The 18,257-nt window shown below is 45.2% G+C and overlaps 1 protein-coding gene across 6 annotated transcripts in view; it reads right to left on the bottom strand.

The window, feature by feature from the left end:
• sfmbt1 (Scm like with four mbt domains 1) overlaps positions 1-15,864 on the bottom strand; it is a 51,077-nt gene extending 35,213 nt beyond the window's left edge. For 2 of the 6 annotated variants that reach the window (XM_089009806.1, XM_089009807.1), the window contains exons 1-7: positions 15,758-15,864; positions 12,889-13,105; positions 5,269-5,330; positions 5,092-5,186; positions 4,727-4,970; positions 4,574-4,662; positions 1,513-1,765 (exon numbers count right to left, since the gene is read on the bottom strand). In XM_089009806.1, coding sequence (XP_088865932.1) covers positions 1,513-1,765; positions 4,574-4,662; positions 4,727-4,970; positions 5,092-5,186; positions 5,269-5,330; positions 12,889-12,896 — 751 coding nt within the window. In that variant the 5' untranslated portion in view covers positions 12,897-13,105; positions 15,758-15,864. Of the gene's footprint in view, positions 1-1,512; positions 1,766-4,573; positions 4,663-4,726; positions 4,971-5,091; positions 5,187-5,268; positions 5,331-7,027; positions 7,150-7,169; positions 8,233-11,517; positions 11,834-11,979; positions 12,116-12,888; positions 13,106-15,757 lie in introns of those variants that run through there. The other 4 variants (XM_089009810.1, XM_089009811.1, XM_089009809.1 and 1 more) reach the window with 4 other exon arrangements.
• Positions 15,865-18,257: the final 2,393 nt, after the last annotated feature.

Here is an 18,257-nt window from a genome sequence, read left to right as displayed (position 1 = left end):
AGCAGCTTCAGTAGGGAAGCCCAGACTTCCCTCTCCCCAGCCACTTCTTCCAGCTCGTTCTGGGTCTCCTGCCAGTGGGGCATGCCCGGAACACCTCACGAGGGAGACGTCCCGGGGGCATCCTAATCAGATGCCCGAGCCACCTCATCTGGCTCCTCTCGATGTGGAGGAGAAGCGGCTCGACTTTGAGCCCCTCCCGGATGACCGAGCTTCTCACCTTATCTCTAAGGGAGAGCCCGGACACCCGACGGAGAAAGCTCATTTCGGCCGCTTGCATCCGGGATCTCGTTCTTTCGGACACATTTAATAATAATAATAATAATAATAATAATAATAATAATAATAATATTATTATTATTATTATTATTATTATTATTATTAAAAGCATCGTGGGAAGAGGAGTTCACATGGCTTGTAGTAGATGACGCAAACATTGCACAGTATATGGACAAACGACAACTTGAGCAAAAGCTTCAGCAAGGTATATTTACGATAAATTAAGCAAGGGAGCATTTGTGGTAGGTACATCCTTAATTAAAAAAATCCTGAATACTTTTCAACAATGTTTTTTTTTTGATTAGTCGTCTTATTGTGTTCCAAGTTGTGAAAAATGAGGCAGGCAACTTTATGGCCGGGCAGGCAACTTTTCAGAGTTGTCTGCCCTGGTCATGAGTTTCAGACACTGCTATTAGGGATCGAGTTTTTGTAATCTGAATTGGTCCATTTCTTTGTTGTTTGACATGTCATTTTGTGTTATTCGACATTTGGTACCTAAGAAGAGCATGCTCGGTCGCCACAATGTACAGAAAGCACTTGACTTTCTGCCCCAAAAGTCTCTGTGTTTTTGGAAAAGCAGCAAAGCCCAAACAACCCGCCCACCGCCCTTCTTGTAAGCATTACTATGGTCCCACCCCCCTTTAATGGACAACCGACACCATTTTTTTTTTCCGAACTGACATCAGAAAAACGTTTTATAGAATCTAAAATACCCAAAACACGCAGGCTGATGTTTTTAATCAAATGCAAAACACCAATAAAATGACTTAAAGTGTGCTAAAACTGCAATAAAATGAGCTCAGAAATGGCGAGATTCATAAAGTCCCGCCCCTTGTTGACGATGTCACGCCAGGATACTCCTTCACAGACTGCCTTGCTCCAGAATCAAAACAATTGCTTCAGAGAGTTCAGATTCGGAGAAGATGCTTTCTTGTTATTCATCCAGTTATGAATATGATTCAAATAGTTCTGAAGAGGAAAGCATAAATGTTTTCAATCAATTAAAGAAGTCCTTCCGTATCAATTCGAGCCGTCTGGACTCCGTCACCAATTCAAAAACAAGACTTCCGGAATATTCAGCGCGAGTCTTCAAACGTAAAATATAGTGATATGCGTTGGAATCTTTGTAAATACGCTCAGTAGAAGTCATTTGAAGCGATTTTACAAATTATGGACACAACTTGTGGCGTCGGTTGTCCTTAAAAAAAAAAAAAAAAACAATTGACCAGAACTGACCAGAAGGAGGCCCGAGGGCGCGGCCGTGTTCTCGGGCCCAGCCGGGCGGGTGGAGGCGCGGGTGGAGGTAGAAAAGCCAGAGGGTGGTGAGCATGTCCGGGAGGCCTTCGGTGCCGGCCAGCCGCAGTTTCAGCCTCCCGCCGACGTTCTCCTTCACCTCGGCGGCCCAGGCCAGACCCGGGTCGACGGCGTCCTGCAGCTCCACGTAGCGGCCAGCACTCAGTAGCTCCAATGGGTCTCGACCGCGTTGAGGCTGGAGGGGCGGAGCATCAAAGCTGAGGCTCCACCCAGCTCAAGAGCATTTGCCACGCTTTCCTCACCTTCTTACTATCTGTGTCTTTTGTGTTGTGTCACTGTTATTTTGTTGTTTTGACTTCAAGATGGCGCCGCGAGAGTAGCTGCCTCCACAGCAGCTACTGTATTTAGTTTTTCTACTTCTTCCTTTCCCATTACAGAGATACCTTGGCTTACGAACTTAATTGGTCCCCAGACAGAGTGTGTAAGGCGAAGTGTGTATCCCAAAAATTTCCCATAGGATACTATTAAAATTAGAATAATCCGTTCCCAGGTCCCTATAAAACATAATTTTCTACTTTCTAATTTTCTACGCCTAAAAAATACACAAAAACCTTATTTTATGGATAATAAATGTGCTACGGTATTATAATTAAAGAAATAAACTGTACTATATAATAAAGTCCTTTTATTTACGTTTCATCAGCATTAAACACTTTGTGAGGAACGTAACCTTCTTTCACCATCTTGAGGAATGATCCCTTGTAGGTGATTTCTCTGCGATAATTTTATCTAATTCCTCATCAATTGTGTTCTGTTTAGCTGGGTTGATAGCTTTTTGCATCAAGTGTACAGATGGCATGTGCGGGTTGTTTGTGGAGCCGGAATGATGGGATATTTTAACCTTGCAGTCTACACTCTGCCTTTGAACTATGAAAGTTGAAAGTCTCTCACTGTCGTCTGTCTATCTCGTTAATGTTTAATGTTTAAACCACCTCCCCTCACTGCTGCATTCTTGACCAATCACATGGCTTTAACCGAAGACTGGGAGCGGGGGAATAGAGGACCAAAACAAGCGGCTGCCATTTTCTTGTTAGGAGAACAGGCTTGTTCGCGAACGACACATCACTCATTGTGGCAGCTCTGTGTGTATCCCGAAAAATAGTTTCTATGCCAAGGATGAGAAGGTTTCTTCAGCCGTCATCTGTACAAAAGTGAAGGTTTCGGACGTTTCGCCTCCTATCCAAGCCTCTTGGCTTGGATAGCGCTGAATATTCCGGAAGTCTTTATCCAAGCCTCTTGGATAGGAGGCGAAACGTCCGAAACCTTCACTTTTGTACAGATGACGGCTGAAGAAACCTTCTCATCGATGGACCACTCCTGTACGACTGAGAGCTTACACAGACGTTTCTATGCCAAGGTAAAATTTTCATAAATTTATCGTTCGTAAACCGAAAAGTTCGTCAGCCATTGGGGTTCGTAAACCGAGATATCACTGTACTTTCATTAATTTGCTGCTGTGAAAGGTCAATTTCTTCACTGCGGCACTAATAAAGGCTAAATTAATAAAAGGCAAATTTTTTGCATAACAAAATGACAAAATGATGGCAGCGGTGGGAATCTTGAAAATGAGGTGACTTTGACCGTAATGCCGTAATAATGTAATACCGTACAAAAATAATAATTGGACATTTCATTTCTAAGCGCCTTTCAAAACTCTCAAGGTCACTTTACAGTCACAGGATAGGTTTTTCTGTGGGTGAGCAGCGGCAGCCACACACGCAAGCGTTCACTCAACCCGGAAGTAACTCAAATAGCAATACCGTACAATACCACTCAATCGCTATTTGGCGGGCTAGCTAGCTATTAGCTATCTATTGGTTTGGTAGCTAGTTTCCTATCTCTTTGTCTTACTATACTATTTGGGTTACTTCCGGGTTGAGTGAACGCTGAACGACGCTTTTGGTCAAGCACTATAAGGACCGTAGCATGAAGTGCGCTAATAGAACAACTCCAGAGTATGAGTAAAAGTCTCATCCGTGAATTTTTTCTACGACTTTTGTCCTCCGAGTTTTACAGAGTTTTAGCCTACACATCATTTTTTGAACTACCGACCTAGCTATCTATTTGCGATATGTTAGTATCTATTAGCTATCTATTAGTGGTCTAGCTGGCTGGCTAGCTATCTAGCTATTAGCTAGCAATCAAGCTACCTCCCTACCTACCTATCTATTTGCTAGATGTTAATACCTATTATATACATAATAGTGGTCTGGCTGGCTAGCTATCTAGCTAACTATCTATTAGCTAGCTATCCAGATACCTACCTAGCTATCTATTTGCTCTATATTAGTATCTATTAGCTATCTATGACCACCGTTTTTCGACTCAAGCAAGAATCAATTGACCATTTGTAGATGGTTAACTATCTATTAGCTAGCTAGCTTTTTATCTGAGTTACTTAGTTATAAAATTAGCTGTTTATTAGCTAGCTCGCTTTCTATCTGAGTTACTTCCGGGTTGAGTGAAGGCCTAGCTAGCTATCTGTTAGCTATCTATTAGCTAGCGTTCTAGCCGAGTTACTTCCTGGTTGAGTGAACGCTGGCGCGTGTGGCTACCACTGCTCACACAAAAAAAACCTATCCTGTGACTGTAAAGTGACCTTTAAAATTGCATTTTCTGTGGAGCTCTCTCTCTTGTTTCTATTTATAATTGTATTTTATTTATTGCATTCTATTTGTGATTGTATTTTATTTATTATAGTACCTATGCTTGTCCGTGACTGTAAAGTGTCCTTGAGAACTTTGAAATGTACTTAAAATGTAATGTTTTATGAGTTTTGAAAGGCGTTTATAAATGAAATGTATTATTATTATTATTATTTTAAGGCTGGCTATCTATGAGCTATCTATTAGTGAGCTAGCTTTCTATCTATTTGAGTTACTTTCGGGGAGAGTGAATGCCGGTGCGTGTGGCTGTGACTGTAAAGTGACCTTGAGAGTTTTGAAAGGCGCTTATAAATTAAATGTATTATTATTATTATTACCAATTCCAGCAGGTGGGAGGGAGCGGCGCACGCCTCGGCCAAAACCTTGTCAAGTAAAGCCTTGCAGTCTTGGCGTCTCTCGCGCACACCTGCGGGGTCAAAAGCAAAGAGGCGTCAAGTAACAGAGGGACAACGGTTGCAAGCGGGCCTCACCGTCAGGGGCTCTCATGGTCTTTCCATGGCGCCGGCTCCAGCCCAGCGGGTGCAGGTTGGCCGTCGCTGTGTCGCACCAAAAGTCGGCGCTGCGGTTGTCCCCGTAGCCTTCGTAGCGGAGCAACAGCAGCTGGCCGCACGTGGCAACGATGCCGGCCACCCAGTAAGCGCCGTCGGCCTCCGGGCGCACGCGCATTTCCAACTTCATACCCGGCGTCAAGCCCGTCTGCCGACTCTGGTCCACCTGAGACGACGGCGGGGACAAGCGTAGGCAACACCGCAACACAAGCGCAACACAAGCGCAACACAAGCGCACCACTCGCGCGGTTCATCATGAGTTTGAGAGGAAGCAAGTGAGAGCTCACGTGTTTAAAGGCGTGATGAGGCACAGACGTGGCGCCAGTCTCCTCCAAATAGTCATCCCAGCTGAAGTCGGACGCATCCCGCCCGCAGTCTCCATCTGGACTCAAACGTGCTCAATGATTATCTTGCTTTTTTTTTATTCTGCTGTTTTTTTACCAGAGAAAACCTCCAAATCTTACCGGACTCGGGTGACTCCCGGTTCATGCTGGTGTGATGTCCTCGTGCGCCGAGACGAGGCTCCCTGGAAAAGAATAGAATCGCCGGCCGTCAAATGATTGAATCCTTAAATATTTGCAACTATGTTTTTTTGTGATTAGTCGTCTTATTTTGTTTAGAGTTGTGAAAAATGGGGCAGGCAACTTTATGGCAGGGAAGGCAACTTTTCAGAGTTGTCTGCCCTGGTGTCCGGTAACTTTTTGTCATGAGTTTCAGACACTGATGGGGGGCCTCGGTTTACGACCACCTTGCCTTACAAAATTTTCAGTTTACGAACGTTAAATTCATGAAAATTAAACCTTGGATTAAGCCCTACCTTTCGGGATACACACGGAGCGCCGCCCCACCACGGCTGGCGGAGTAATCTTTGGCGGAAGAACACCCGGAAAAGCACACGACCGAACAGCGCCGGCCTACCTTTCCACACCCCCTTTCTCTTGAGTGCACACGTCAATCGTCTCCAAGGATTTTTTAATGATACTTTTGCTGTTATGGGACTGAAAAAGACGCCACCACTCGTGTTCAGCCGAAGAAGACACAAAAGAAAATTACAGTCGAGGAGAAGAAGGAGATCATTGAAAAACACGAATGAGGTGTGCGTTTGTCTGATTTAGCGGCCCAGTACGGATATGCTAAGTCCACCATTTCTACTATCTTTCCAACAGGGAAGCTATTAATGGTGCATGTGTTGCACAGCAAATTCACCCTGATATCGTCATGCGGCAACCTGGAAGTTCGCCGTTTATTGATGATTTTAAAGCGAGCAACGCATCATTCCTCATCATGGTGAGACAGCCAGTTCTGTAAAGCTGCCGAAGCCTACAAGGGATAATTCCTTGAAATGGTGAAAGAAGAATGCTACGTACCTCAGCAAGTATTTTATGCAGAGGAGACCGGCCTTCTTTGGAAAAAGATGCCTAACCGGACTTTCATGACACAGGAAGAGAAGTCTGAACCTCATTCCATCAAGCCATCAACGACCATCACAAAGGTAAATAAAACAACTTTATTGTACAGTGCATTGTATTTATTTCATTACAATACAATAGCACATTTATTATACACAGAAAAGGTATATTGTTTGTAGTTTTAAGGCTTATTTAGTTGAAAATTATATTTTATGGAGACATGGGAACGGATTATTCTCATTTTAATGGTTTCCGATGGTAAATTAATTTTTGGAATACACACTTTTCGCCTTACATACTCTGTCTGGGAACCAATTAAGTGTGTAAGGCAAGGCCCCACTGTAATAATAATAAATTTCATTTATAAGTGCCTTTCAAAACTCTCAAGGACACTTTACAGTCACATGATATTTTTTCTGCCTGTGAGCAGCAGCAGCCACACGCGCCAGCATTCACCTAACCCCGAAGCAAAAAAAAATAAAATAAATAATAACAAATAATCTAATCTCATATCATTTTCCGTACCGCTTATTCCTCATTAGGGTCGCGGGGGTTGCTGGAGCCTATATCAGCTGTCTTCGGGCGTGAGGCGGGGGACACCCTGAATTGGTTGCCAGTCAATCGCAGGGCACACAAAGACATACAACAGTCACTCCCACACAAACTCTACACAGGGAGGCCCGGACCGGGACGCGAACCGGCGACCTCTGCACTGTGAAGCCGGTGTGTTAACCACTCGGCTACCAGGCCGCCCAACTATCGTATTGTAATGAAAGAAATACACTGCATTGTATCATAAAGTCACTTTATTTACATTTGTGATGGTCATTGATGGCTTGATGGAATGGTGTTGGAGGTCGAAGGTCAAAGGGAATTGCTGTTTGGAAAGAGAGGCACATTACATGAGGACTGTAATTAAAGAAATAAACTGTGCTGTAAAATAAAGTTTTATTTACCTTTTTGATGGTCGTTGATGGCTTATGGAAGGAGAGTTACAGAAGGACTGTTGGTAACATAACCCCTGGTGTGACTTCTCTTCTTTTTTCTTTGGAGACTCCTCATTATTTTTGCTGATTAAAAACCTCTTAATTGACACCTGTTGCTTTCTGACTTGTAAGGTCTTACGAGGTTGAGGCATCACATTATCGTTCATCATGTTGATGATTGTCATAGCCAGTCTTTTCTGGATGGAACTGTTCAGTAAAAGCCTGCACATCATTCCACTTTGGCAACATTGCATGAGCTCACTTGATGCTGCAGCCATCTCCTCCTCGCCCTCAGATGTTCTCGAACCATCCGTTGCTGGCTTTAAAATCCTCAATAAGCGCCGAACTTCCAGGTTGGCGCATGGCGATATCGGCGTGAATTAGCCGTGGTTTCTCGCTTAAAATAGCTTTACTCACGCTGTCGCCGGATAGCTGCTTTTCGTTAATCCAAATTAACAAAGTTTTTCAACTTCTTCGATTGCCCGAGACCGTTGCTTTGAGAGCACGGAAACACCTTTTGCAACAGACGCACCTTTGATGGCTTCTCTGTTCTGGAGAATGGTAGGAATGATTCACTTAGCATAGCCGTGCTCGGCCACTAAATCACACAAACGCACACCTCGTTTGTGTTTTTCAATTATCTCCTTCGTCTCAGCGACAGTGATTTTATTTTGTGTCTTCTTGGGCTGAACACGAGCCTGTGGCGGGTTTTTTTTTGGTCCCATCGTAGTGAAATTATCAGCAAAAAGCTCCAAGTAGGCGATCGACGTGTGCATCCAATGAGAGGCGGTGTGGAAAGTAGCGCCGGCTGGAGCGCTGTTCGGTCGTGTGCTTCTGCCGAAGATCACTCGGCCAGATCCGACGGTCGTGTGCATTGGTGTTCTTCCGCCTAAGATTACTCCACCAGCCGTGGTGGGTGTGTATTAGAAAAATGTTCTGAAATTTGACGTTCGTAAGACGAAAAGTTCGTAAGATAAGGTGTAAGTTGAGGTCTCACTGTAGATAGATAGATAGATAGATAGATAGATAGATAGATAGATAGATAGATAGATAGATAGATAGATAGATAGATAGATAGATAGATAGATAGATAGATAGATAGATAGATAGATAGATAGATAGATCAGTGGGTGGGTGGATAGATAGATAGATAGATAGATAGATAGATAGATAGATAGATAGATAGATAGATAGATAGATAGATAGATAGATAGAGGTAGGTAGGTAGGTAGGTAGGTAGGTAGCTAGCTAGATAGATAGATAGATAGATAGATAGATAGATAGATAGATAGATAGATAGATAGATAGATAGATAGATAGATAGATAGATAGATAGATAGATAGATAACCTTTTTTTCTCCACAAAGGTGAATCAATTTTTTTTACTCATTTGCTTATTCAAAAGGGGGTGTCTAGCTGTTTCGACATCAACGGCACCTAAGTCAAGATCATCCAATTAAAATTGCGCTTTCTGCCAACACAAGCCGAAACAGGAAATGAACAGCGAAAAAGCGAGAATACATATTTAGTTTTATCTGGTCATTTGGTCTGAAAAAGTGGGTAATCCGCCGATCGGTGGAAAATTCTCATCCCTGACACATGCACGCACGCGCGCGCACACACACACACACACACACACACACACACACACACACACACACACACACACACACACACACACACACACACAAGCACGCGCGCGCACACACACACACACACACACACACACACACACACACACACACACACACACACACACACACACACACACACACACACACACTAGATGACAGCGTGTCAGAGCAGCTCCATTCAGGCGGCCCGTCAGCCTCGTCTTTGTCACACGGGGACATCTCTATTAAAACCAGGGGCCCCTCATCACCCCCTCCCCCACCACCACGGTGACCCTCGTTCTGGGATCCGGGCCGGCTCTTGCCCTCGACCCCGCCCTATATCTTTCCAGCCCCTCCAGCGGCACATGCATACACACCGGAGGACGTCATTGTCTTTGGGGTCACACTCTCCAACGTAAGGCTGGGGGGGAGCAAGGGAACAGAATTTAAATTGACAGACAGCCATTCTGGTGACCGAGCCTGATCTCAGGAAGCAAGAAAAGACACGTCCACACACATGATACTGCCATTATCTCCAAAACAGAAAAATGTTTGCATTATGCTCTCATCCATCGAACGTTCGTTTGGCAATTTGCATACTCGGCACCGTCAGCCAATCAGAAGCCTCGTTCGGACTACACCCAGACTGAATAGTGTACTTCAGAGTTTTGAAAGAAGCTGGGAAACTGGAGTTCACGCGGCTTGTAGCATTTTGTTTGTGGCTTCTGGTTTATTGAATAAAACAAAGGTTTGATTAGAAAAAAATATCGCTTTTTTTCTTGACAAAGTTGTCGGCCATCCGGGCCGGGATGTTTTGAAAGTTGTACGCCCGACGTAAAAGTTGTACGCCCCGGGCCACCGGGCAGACGCTATTTCAAACACTGATTAAACACTTCTTCTTTCACCATCTTGAGGAATGATCCCTTGTAGGTGCTTTCTTTGGGATAATTTTACCTAGTTCCTCATCAATTGTGTTCTGTTTAGCTGGGTTAATAGCTTTTTGCATCAAGTGTAGATGGCTTGTGCGGGTTGTTCGTGGAGCCTGATTGATGGGATATTTTAACCTTGAAGTCTACACCCAGCCTTTGAACTATCAAAGTTGAAACTCTCTCACTGTTGTCTGCCTGTCTCTTTAATGTTTAAACCACCTCCCCTCATTGCTGCGTTCTTGACCAATCACGTGGCTTTAACCGAAGACTGGGGGCGGGGAATAGAGGACCAAAACAAGCCAGCTGCCATTTTGTTGTTAGAAGAAAGGGCTCGTTCGCGAACGACATCACTCATTGAGGCAGATCCGTGTGTATCACAAAAAAGTTTGTATGCCAAGGGAAATTTTTCATAAATTTAACGTTCGTAAATTGAAAAGTTCGTAAGCCAAAGGGTTCGTAAACCGAGGTATCACTGTATTGTAGTGATGTGTTGTTCGCGAACGAGCCGGTTCTGAGAGCTGCAACTCTGAAGTGAACGAAGAGAGCCGCTTCCTAACAAGGAGCCGGAAATGGTAGCCAACTTTTTTTGCCCCAGTCTTCGGTTAAAGCCGCACTTTCGTAGATATCCGTGGTAGAGGAGGGAGGGGAGAATTACAGACACACGCAGCAGTGAGGTGAAGGGGGAGGGGATGTTAGGGTAGACAGGTGGACAAATGTTCTCACATTATGCTGTTACTATTCAATTATTATATATTTTTTACTAGTTGGTATGATAGCATTATTAATATGAAAAGCAAATGAGTGACAGCTGATCATCAGACCACAGTAACCACAGGTAAAGTAAAAGTTAGTGGATGCTCTCTGTGCACATATAAATCAAGCCATATAAATAAAAATATTTTTTACAAGCGTAATTCGTTTTTCACATAAGTTTACATGATTTTCGGTAGTTAGTTAATTTAAGCAACAAAAAACAAACAAACTGAGGAGCCATTTGGAAGCCATAAGAGCCGGATCTTTTTAGTGAGCCATCACTAATGTACAGTATTGACCAAAGATACAACAATAGTGGCGATGAGTTGCGTTTGCATACATTTGAGGGAAAAAATAGACGTACACGAGCGGCACACGCTCCCGAGTGTCGATAGGAATATAATCAAACAGTCCGTTGGCAAAAAAAAGCCCGTTACACTCGTACTTGAACGCATCGCGAAAAGTTTCAGTTGACTGCATTTTCCCCACTTTGCCCTTCAGTCAGGTGGCGCCGTGCGGAGGTTGGAGGCCGCAAGGCGGATTCCACGCAGTCGAGTCAACAACGCAACCCGAACACCATCCGCAACTTTACAAGCGCCGACGTGACGTGTGAGAACCGAATCAAATGCCCTTTTCGTTGCCTGCGGAGAGCACGGTTCCCAATTTGCGCTGCCGTAACTTTCCCACCGGTGCGTGAACGACGCGTGGTCGCTCACGGGGGGCGGGGGGCTACGACCTCGCCCCGGGGTGATGAGGAGACGAGTGCACTGAACCGCGAGCGTTTCCACGTGCACACTCCGCGGACGCGGGGAAGTAGCGAGTCGACTTCCCACACGTCACGGGCTCCCGCTGGCCGACGAGCAAGTAATCAGGAGGCGCTTTCAACGACCGAGCCGGCCGGACTCGTCTTTTTGAGAGGCAGGAAAAAAGACGACTGCCGCATCACGGCGCTAAACATCGCCGGCAAAACGCAACAAACCGTGCGTGCCACGTGAATATTCGGTCGCCGAATTGGTCGCTTACCGTTAAGTAGTTTTTCCAAGTCGCTCTTTTAGGTCCTCCGATCCTCTCGCAGGCTACCAGCTCGCTTGCAGTTATGTGATACCTACGCGAGTTATGAATATGCATCCGGTTTGTGACTGTCAAAATAAAACCAAAGCAAGTACTTAGTCAAACCGCGGCTTTGCTCTCGGGGATACTTCCAGGATCCATAGCGTGACTTCCCGCTCTCTTGACGTACTTCTGCTGCGCGACCTCATTCCAATATGGCACGAGCGGCCGGTGAGCATGCGCACTACGATCACGCCCGTGAGCCCGGCTCCATCTCGCCGCCTTCCATCTTCACACACAATAAAATGATCGCACAACCGCAATCCCCGGCAACATCTGGGGCACGCGCAACAATAAAATCGAAAAAACAAAACTAAATAAAGCCGCGACCGAGGGAGGCTTTGTGTTATTTCTCGAGCCGAGACAAGTCCTCACGTCAACCACGATTGTCTTTATTCCCCAGCGGAATGATTTTGGTGTAAAAAAAATAGCCATACAATCGACCTACTTTCGGAAACAAGACGAGCTTGTTTCAAAGATTTTCGCTTCGGTTCGTAACGTGGCCCCGAATCATTCCGTTTGTGTTTCTCGTCACGAGTTTCTATTTCCGACACTGACGAAACAGCCGAATGTCGCGCTTAAGAAAGCTGCACGTGACAATCGCGTGGGAATGAATCCTAAAGTAGCTCGTTTAAATGGAAAATGTTGCACTTGTGCTGCACAAAGATCGCGACTCGGGTCGGGGTAGGAGGGATGGGGGGAGAACAGTCGTGCGGGAAGGAAAAACTGCTGGAAATGTGCACGGCCACCGCCAATGCAACGTTACAAGTTATGCGTGACGAAATTCATTTTGTCCGCGAAATACACGAAAAATGATTCATTTAATTTATTGATGTTTACCGCCGAAACGGGTTTGTTGCACACTTGGACCACGCAAGGACGGCGGCACTGCAACCCCCCGCCCCCAAGGAAAAACCTCCAATGATGCCCATGACAAACAAGATGATCGTTTTTATCGCGCCCTGAGATGGAATAGCAACATAGTCATAAACTCAAGCTTAACGAAGAAAAAAAAAACGATGCCATCTCACACAAAAGATTTCCCAATTCACTGCTATAATTTTTGCGAAAAAAAAAAACACTACGAGGGGCGGTGATGTCAACTGCCATTTTAACGCAAAGCAAGTCACCGAGTGGATACTGTATAGTTTTTTTTTCAGGATGGGTGGGGGTGGTCACCTGTCGTTTGTTCGTGGTGGTCACTTTCATTTCCAATCAAGAAATCAAGAAAGATGTACGCGCGCAGACACGGATGGATGAACTCGAGTTTGGCCGTTCACTCACGTGGTCATATCTTTTCATTTCCACCTGCAAGCCAGAGGACGGTTCCCGAGGATGGAGGACGGGTCAACACAGGAATGTCTGCTCGCCCGTCACTGACTTCAGGTTGAGCAGTGCGGTTACAGCGTCCAACCACAAAGTCGCAGCAGAGCTCCTCAAGGCAACGCGGTCAAACTCGTTGCTGAATTGCCCTCGGAATCCGGCGAAGGGCTCTTTGTGTCTTTCCACAAGAAAAGCACAGATAAAAGATTCCAATGTTCTCAAAATCTTTATTTTTAACATAAAAAATGAACAAGATCAATCAATAAGAAAAGCTAAGTCAATGAGCCATTCGGGATTACTTGGCACAGGAAAAACCACCTTCATGAATTCTTTTATTTCTTCTCTCAACTCAAAAAATTAAAAATCTCTTCAATATGTTTCCCCAGCTGAGCCAACGTACCTCAGTGAAGTAGAGCACATCCCCATATTCTGACTCCATTTCATCTAAAAAACACGGAACCTTCTGTGCTTTAAGCCCCTGGATCTGATTTGGTTGATGCATTTCAATGACAGACACACATTGTCAAACTTCAGGCATCTGCTGCAAAGGGCCTGCTGATGAATAATGCAGTGCAGTACTATGGCCTCCTCCACACCCTCCTCTCCCAGTTTTTTTGAACAAGTGATACCAGTCCATTCATCCTCCCTGTCATTGATGGGGCACCATCGGTTGTTATTCCAACAAAGTTCTTCCGTGACAAACCGGTATTTTCAATAGCATCACACAGTTGTTGAAATATGTCCTTAGCGGTGGTCTGACCGTGCATTGCAATTACTGTGAGCAACTCCTCCATCACTTCAAAATTGTCATCAACACCACGGACATATATTGCGAGCTGGGCAGTGTCTGTGATGTCATCAAGAGCCACTGAATATACACTGAAACATTTTGCTTTCTCACACAGTTGATCATAAATGTCATTTGATAAATCAGAAATGTGCTCTGCCACGGTGTTGCCAGAAAGGCTGATGTTGTTAAACTGGCCTTTCTTTTCTGGACAGACAATTTCTGCACCTGTAATATGCACTTTTTGACAAATTCACCTTCTGTGAATGGCTTTCCCGCTTTAGCAATCATCTGACGACGTAGCTAGCTTCGACTGCTGCTAAATTCTCTTTGGTGGATTTCTTGGAGTAACCTTGTTGCCTCAGTGGACGTGTTTTAAGATTGGCAACCTGGTTGGCTCTCTCATCTCCCTGGTGTTTTTCGTACTCCTCAGCATGCCGAGTTGTATTGCACTCCCCACTTTTCCAGAAATTGTCTGGGGGAAATCTTTGGGGCTCTGTAATATGTGATTCCACTCGGTGAGAGTCTCGAGTTAAACTTAAACGTTCAGTTCGCGGGGCTGTGGCGCATGCGCACTTTCAATCTATGATGTTATTAAAAATCGGATTATTAAAAAGGCATGTACATGGCAGAAAGATCCGGATGCTAACACAGTTCTTTTTCTCTAATCGTATCGGATAATGACAGTTATCCGAATTTCTCAAGTGCCGGGTAAACGCACTTACTGTTAAGTTTCAGTTTTACTCGCGATGTGCCGATAACAACAAACACACAGCAGCTCTATTAGCGCGATCGGCCAGGATGGACATGGCTACTGACAGGACACAGGCCGGATCATAAATCACAGTGCCTTCTTCATTTCTGAGCTGAGAGCAGTGGAGGACTATAGGAGCTGAATGGAGTCGGCGGCTTCACGGCTTCTCCTCCGCCCAGCTGACTGGAGGAATTAATGAATGAGTGAGCGAAGCACTGGACAGCCTGACCGATGTTACACCCTTCAGAGCCTTTTTACCCCACCGTGGTTTGTTCAGCTCCACACACAAGTTTCATTCATATCAATCATGCGGGCTGCACTAACATGAATCTTTCATATCAAGGTGGTCCGCAATATATTCTCTCGGGGGCCGCAGTTGGCCCACGGGCCGTGAGTTTGAGACCTCTGTATTACAGTGATACCTTGGCTTACGAACTTAATTGGTTCCCAGACATATTGTATAAGGTGAAAAGTGTGTATCCCAAAACCTAATTTCCCAAAGGAAACCATTAAAATGAGAATAATCCCTTCCCATGTCCACATAAAACATACTTTTCTACTTTCTATTTTTCTAAGCCTTAAAACTACACAAAATATATCTATGGATAATATTTATGGAGCCTGATTGATGGGATATTTTAACCTTAACGTCTACACTCTGCCTTTGAACTATCAAAGTTAAAAAACTCTCACTGTCGTCTGCCTGTGTCTTTAATGTTTAAACCATGTCCCCTCACTGCTGCATTCTTGACCAATCACATGGCTTTAACCGAAGACTGGGGGTGGGGAATAGAGGAGAAAAAAAGTTGGCAGCCATTTTCTTTTTTGAGAACGGCTTCACTCTCTATCTGTAAACCCCACCCCCTTCTCACTGCTGCGTGCTGCGTTCTTGACCAATCACATGGCTTTAACCGAAGACTGGGCAAAAACAGTCGGCTGCCATTATGTTGTTAGAAGAACAGGCCCGTTCGCGAACGACACATCGCTCATTGAGGCAGCTCCGTGTGTATCCCGAAAAAAAGTTGCCAAGGTAAAATTTTCATAAATTTAACGTTCGTAAACCGAAAAGTTCGTAAGCCAAGGGGTTTGTAAACCGAGGTGTCACTGTATTTGTTATTTAGTTGTTTTTGTTCTTTTGCCTTCAAAATGTAGCCACAAGGGGACACAAGCCAGTGTCTTATTGTGCCGGTCCCAAGCCTGGATAAATACAGAGGGTTGTGTCAGGAAGGGCATCCGCCGTAAAATTCTAGCCAAAATAGAGATGGGAATCAAACCTCTGAATCCCATACCGGATCGATCGAGGCCTGGGTTAACAACGAGCGCCATTGGCATTGTTGACTTTCAGGGTGCTGGTGGAAAATGGACTACTGTTGGTCGAAGAAAGACAGGAGCGAGGTGTCCCTGTAGGAAAAGACAGAAATGGAACGCCGAGAGTATAGATTGAACCAAGAGAAGGAACTTTGAATGTAGGAAATATGACAGATAAATCCACCTTCCACAAAACTAACAGTTTCTCTCTCACCATTGACAGTTCAACCGTGTCCCCCTCCCCTCAGGTCAAGAGCCTGGGTGTCATCCTCGATAGCTCACGATCTTTTCAGTCCCATATAAATAACATAACTCGGTCTGCTTATTTCCACCTCCGTAATAGTAACCGTCTCCGTCCCTCGCTCACCCCTCAGACCACTGCTATCCTTATCCACAGTCTCGTCACCTCCCGCATCGATTATTGCAACGCACTTCTCTTCGGTATCAACCAGAAATTTCTCCATAAACTCCAACTCGTCCAAAATTCTTCAGCCCGGATCATCACTAGAACCCCCTCCTTTCACCACATCACCCCTGTCCTCCAGCAATTCTACTGGCTACCTGTTAAACATCGTATCGAATTCAAAATACTTTTGTTTACATTCAAAGCCATCCATAACCTTGCCCCTCCCTATCTTTCTGACCTGCTTCAAATCTCTGTTGCCTCTCGGTCCCTCAGATCCTCGTCCTCCCTTCACCTCTATGTGCCCTCTGCCCGTCTCACCACGATGGGATGCAGAGCTTTCAGCCGCTCTGCTCCCAAACTCTGGAATTCTCTTCCACCCAACATCCGCAATATTGACTCCCTCCCTATTTTCAAGGCTCACCTTAAAACCCCCTTGTTTAAAAATGCTTTCAAAAAATATAGTTCTATCTGCTATTTTATTATGTATCATTTTACTTATGGTTTTATTGTTATGTGCTTTGTTTTATTGTTTTTATTGTAAAGTGTCCTTGGGTGTTTTGAAAGGCGCTTGAAATAAAATGTATTATTATAAGGTAGAGAGCTGGTTAACATGATGCAGAGAAGGAAGGTAGAAAATACCTGTCCAGGAGACCAGGTGGAAAAGGAGCAAGGCTCGAAGCTCAAGGTCAGGGTTCAAGTTGTTCTATCATGGTGAAGCCCTAAAGAGAAATTGAGTTGGGGTTATCTTAAAAGATGAGTTTGTGAGGAATGTCTTAGTAGTAAAAAGAGTATCAGATAGAATCATGAGTCTGAAGCTAAAAATTGAAGGTCTGATGTTAAATTTTGTTAGTGGGTATGCCCACAAGTAGGATGTGAGAAATTTTGGTTGCACTTTGATGAAGTCATATAGAATAGTGGTCTCCTACCTTTTTTTGCGCCACGGACCGGTTTAATGTCAGACAATACTTTCGCGGACCGGCGGATAAATACAACAAAATAAGACGTTTGTATTTTACAGTGAGACCTCAACTTACGAACACCTTATCTTACGAACTTTTCATCTTAGGAACGTCAAATTTATGAAAATTAAACCTTATAATAAGCACTATTTTCATAATACACACCATCTGGCGGAGTGATCTTTGGCGGAAGCACACGACCGAACAGCGCTCCAGCCGGCGCTACTTTCCACACCCCCTCTCATTGAATGCACACGTCGCCTACTTGGAGCTTTTTGCTGATAATTATACGATGATAGGGCCGAAAAAAAACACCACAGGGTCGTGTTCAGCCCAAGAAGACACAAAATTGTCACGTCCGCTCAAGGAGTGGCGACAGGACTCGAGGGACGACGGAAGGTTATTAAGGTCGGATCCAAAATACACGGTGGAGACAGTGATTCCAAAAAGAGTGTTTACTGAGACACGTGGCAAAAAAAAAAACAGAAAATCAGGCAAGGTAGAGAGCAATGACAAAACAGACCTGCGTGCGGATGGGTGACGGGGAACTTCCTGGAATACACCGACAACAACAGAACGATAAGGGTGGCTTTTATAGCCAGAAGGCACAATTAAGGAAATGGGGAACAGGTGCGTGAGTCCGGAGAGCCAGGAAGGGAGGGGCCTGCTCCAGGAGCAGAGGAGGAAGAGACAGGAGGGGAGGGGCACGCTCCTGGCTTCAACGAGGATGTGACAGTGCCCCCCTCTCAACGGATGCCTCTTGGCGGCCCACCCGGTTTGGAGGGGTGAGCCAAATGGAATGCCCGAGTGAGAGATGGGTCGAGGATTTAGAAACTGGGAACCCACTGACGTTCCTCTGGCCCATAGCCCTCCCAATCGACCAGGTACTGCACTCCCCTGCCCATGCGCCTAGAGTCCAGTATCTCCCGCAGGTTGTAGACTGGACCATCGTTCAACATCCGGGGTGGGGGGGGGTGTAGGAGCTAGGGTGCTGGTCTCCACTGGCTTGAGGAGGGAGACGTGGAAGACCGGGTGGATCCTCATCGTAGGTGGCAGGCAGAGCTTCACCGAGACCGGGCTGAGGATGGCCTCGATGGGGAAGGGACCAGTGAAACG

Source organism: Hippocampus bargibanti, linkage group LG12 (genome assembly GCF_051943395.1).
Source record: "Hippocampus bargibanti isolate YZ-2025 linkage group LG12, ASM5194339v1, whole genome shotgun sequence".
NCBI classification, from domain to species: Eukaryota; Metazoa; Chordata; class Actinopteri; order Syngnathiformes; family Syngnathidae; genus Hippocampus; species Hippocampus bargibanti.
This window is presented reverse-complemented; position numbering and strand designations above follow the sequence as displayed.